General features: G+C 37.7%; 1 protein-coding gene across 2 annotated transcripts; it reads left to right on the top strand.

The window, feature by feature from the left end:
- The first annotated feature begins 202 nt into the window (after positions 1-202).
- LOC103461321 (homeobox protein orthopedia-like) lies at positions 203-2,176 on the top strand. 2 transcript variants are annotated; one of them, XM_017303627.1, is made up of 2 exons: positions 203-834; positions 1,092-2,175. In XM_017303627.1, the coding sequence occupies exons 1-2, from the start codon at positions 759-761 to the stop codon at positions 1,532-1,534; spliced, it is 519 nt and encodes a 172-aa protein (XP_017159116.1). In that variant the 5' UTR covers positions 203-758; the 3' UTR covers positions 1,535-2,175. The 2 variants fall into 2 exon arrangements, with proteins under 2 accessions (XP_017159116.1, XP_008401856.2); XM_008403634.2 differs by having other exon boundaries at positions 204-795; positions 1,092-2,176.
- The last annotated feature ends 1,269 nt before the right edge of the window (positions 2,177-3,445 follow it).

Raw genomic sequence — 3,445 nt, 5'->3', positions numbered from 1 at the left:
TATTTAGTTAGTTAGTTAGTTAGTTATTTTGGTTAGTAAAAAAAAAAGAAGAAGAAGAAAAAAAAAGAAAGTTCGCCAAGCAGTGGTCAAAAATATTTGCCAAGGGCTAAGCTTAAATTATTATTATTTTTTTGGGGGGGGGGGGGGTTTGTTTTTCATTTTTTTTGTGTATGTATATACTTATAAAAGCAACTCCAGTTTCTAAATAATCAAATTTTCCTATCTGTGATTATGGAATGAGATTCTATTTTGTCTTCCAAACTGGTCAAGCGTCACTATGCTCCAGCAGAATAAAAGCCAGCTCTTCCATCTGTGCATCTCCAGCATTTTGCACAGGTTTCCATATGAGATCAAACACATTAAGATGTTAAATATTGAATAATTTCTGCAGGAAAAGCTAATAAATCAGAGGATAAAACGGCAGAAGATTGAATTGTACTAATTCTGTGGTCTGTGTCTGCATTTTAGCGTGCGTGCAGGTGTGTTTAAAAAAAACCTAGTAGAAAAAAAGAGGAGGAGGGGAATCACATCGGTGACATTTTCAAGCTCCCGCTCTGATTGGCTCCTATACGAGGAAGCTCACGGCTTCTTTCAACTAATAAGCGCCTCCCCGTCGCTCTAAAGGACATTATAATGCAAGGGACCTCCTTTTTTAACCACAAACTGAATTTTCGTTCATTTAGACGATATACTTTTTTAAATTGCCCCAAAGTTACGGGATTTTTTTCGGAGCGCCTTTCGCCCTGGAGCGATACGCGATGCTCTCTCACGCCGACCTCCTGGATGCTCGGCTCGGTGAGTTATCATCACTAAACTCCGGCCCGAAACTCCAGTGTAAGATTTCTACTTCTTATTTGATGTTGATTCGTTAGATAGTGAAGTTCATTTTGTGTCAATAATTAAATTTTTGTGATTTATTAGCTGATTCTAAAAAGTTAAGAAATGACCGTTTTTGTTGTATTTATTCATTAGTTTTGAAATGTATCTTTAATTCACACAGTTCGTGCATTTTTCTTGTCATTCTACTTGACATACTAAGAAGTAAGACATTTTCGTTGACTGAAAATCCTCCTTCCTTATCATCCTCTCAGGGATGAAGGATGCTGCGGAGCTCCTCGGCCATAGAGAAGCTCTCAAGTGCCGACTGGGGGGTGGGGTTCCGGACCAGGGGCATCCGGGAGACATGGCCCCTGGTTCGGACTCCGTAGAGGGAACCACTCTCCTGCCGGGGGAAGATATCACCACCGTGGGGTCCAACTCTGCTGGCATGCCGGTAAACGGGAAACAGGAGCAGGAGAAGCAGCAGCAGCAGCAGCAGCCACAGCAGAGCTCCGGTCAGTCCGCCAGCCAGCAGAAACAGAAGCGGCACAGGACGCGCTTCACCCCGGCGCAGCTCAACGAGCTGGAGCGCAGTTTCGCCAAGACCCATTACCCCGATATCTTTATGAGGGAGGAGCTGGCGCTAAGGATCGGCCTCACCGAGTCCAGAGTTCAGGTAAGCGATCAAGTTAGAGCTGCTGCTCTCAGACACTGACGCCGGATGGGCTTGAGCTTCTCTGAGACTGTTCGAAATTCAATTTTAATCACACCTGGGAGGCTTGTCGGATACGTTTTATTAGTTCTTTTTTTTAATATAAATATTTGAATAAGTTATTTGGAATCGTAATGTATATATATATTTTTTAAATATTAGAAGCACTAAACTGAATGCGCGCCTTGGTGCTTCTTGCTTTTGCTAAAACACATGAAGCCTGGAATTAAAGGTGTGTTCATATGAATAGAGTAATATTTTCTATTTCAGGTTTGTGGGCCATGAGATATCCGGCATTAATAGGAACCATCGTTTCATTTTTAGCGAAAGTCAAAAGAAATATATATTAAAAAAAAATAAAAAATACCAACGTGTGGTTCCACTTTAACAAAAAAAAAAAAAATTGTGACAGGCGTCAATTGTAAAGCGCACCTAAATGTCCCAGTCTCTGTCCAAGGTGCTGAAGTACTCTTCATCTACAGATAAGTCCGCCCTTTACTGCAGCCAGACTCGTTTATTTTACTTTTACAGTCATGAAGCATGATACGACATTTGTGAAATGCCCTTAAGTAATCAAGCAAGTTATTTTATTAATAAAATTAAAATTGTTTTTTTTGTTTTTTGTTTTCCTGGTTTCATCCTTTACAAACCACAATTTTATCAAACAATTTACATCTTTATTTCGTGATTATACTTTAGGGATTTTCGGTTTACATTTTTATTGGGTTTAATTAATTTAATTCTTTTAACCAAAATATCCCCATCAAATAAATAAATAAATAAATAAATAATATTTAAGCTGGAGAGCGGTTTAAATTCAATAACGCATGCAATACTTATTTTAAAGCTGACATCCTAGAACATAAACCAGGCAACAAGAAAGCAAACCCATTACCAGCTAATTTCAGTTTTATTTATAACACTGAATGGATTATTAACCACTGATGTGAAATCCATGTAAATTATCCCTCTGAAAGCAATAAAAGCAGAATAATCATTAGTCACCTTTACAATCAATTCTTTATTGTCTTTGCATCTCGGTTTTTGTTGGTAAACGTTCGCGCTGACCGTGCAGGTGCAGACCCTAAGTGGGCGTGCTGGTCCCCACCTGCATGCCTTTGCACAGCCTCTCCTTTAAAATGCTCCATCAGCGACGTCTTAATAGGGACTCTCGAGAATATATTGTACTTTTTTTTTTTTTTTTAATGGAATGAGAAATTGCATTTTCTTTCCCCCCTCGAGTGTAATGGGTTTGGGCGACGTTTCACGGCTGGCTGAGCGGAATGAGAGCGAGATTTCACTTTTTAATACGGTGGCATCGACTCGCGGCCCTGCGCGCGCATTAATCACACGCGAAGATGATGAAATCTTTAAAAAGCTCAGCGCCTGCTGCGCGTTCATTTCTTTCTGAAAAGCTTTGCCAAGCGGGTTTATGGGAGATGGGCATATTTTCTGTTTTGTTTGTTATTTCTTACGTTGATTTTGTAAAGTAGCCATGTGTGTTTAAAGTGTAACTTTTAAAAACGTTTAAATAAATAAATAAATAAATAAATAAATAAATAAATAAATAAATAAATAAATAAATAAATAAATAAATAAATAAATAAAATACAAAGCAAACAAAAAAAGTCTCTTTCTGAAAAATAATTGCCATTAGAAATTAAATTAAATGTATGGAATTTTGCTTTGTATTAATTGGGATTCTGGATAATCTGCACGGATTAACCACAACAGTGCAAATTTAATTATTGACATTGTAATACAGTCTTTACATGCAGATTAAGTGCCTTTCAAGTCACAATTTTCAGCTAATGCATTCGATAGATAGATAGATAGATAGATAGATAGATAGATAGATAGATAGATAGATAGATAGATAGATAGATAGATAGATAGATAGATAGATAGATAGAT

Source organism: Poecilia reticulata, unplaced genomic scaffold (genome assembly GCF_000633615.1).
Source record: "Poecilia reticulata strain Guanapo unplaced genomic scaffold, Guppy_female_1.0+MT scaffold_1048, whole genome shotgun sequence".
Lineage (NCBI taxonomy): Eukaryota > Metazoa > Chordata > Actinopteri > Cyprinodontiformes > Poeciliidae > Poecilia > Poecilia reticulata.
This window is presented reverse-complemented; position numbering and strand designations above follow the sequence as displayed.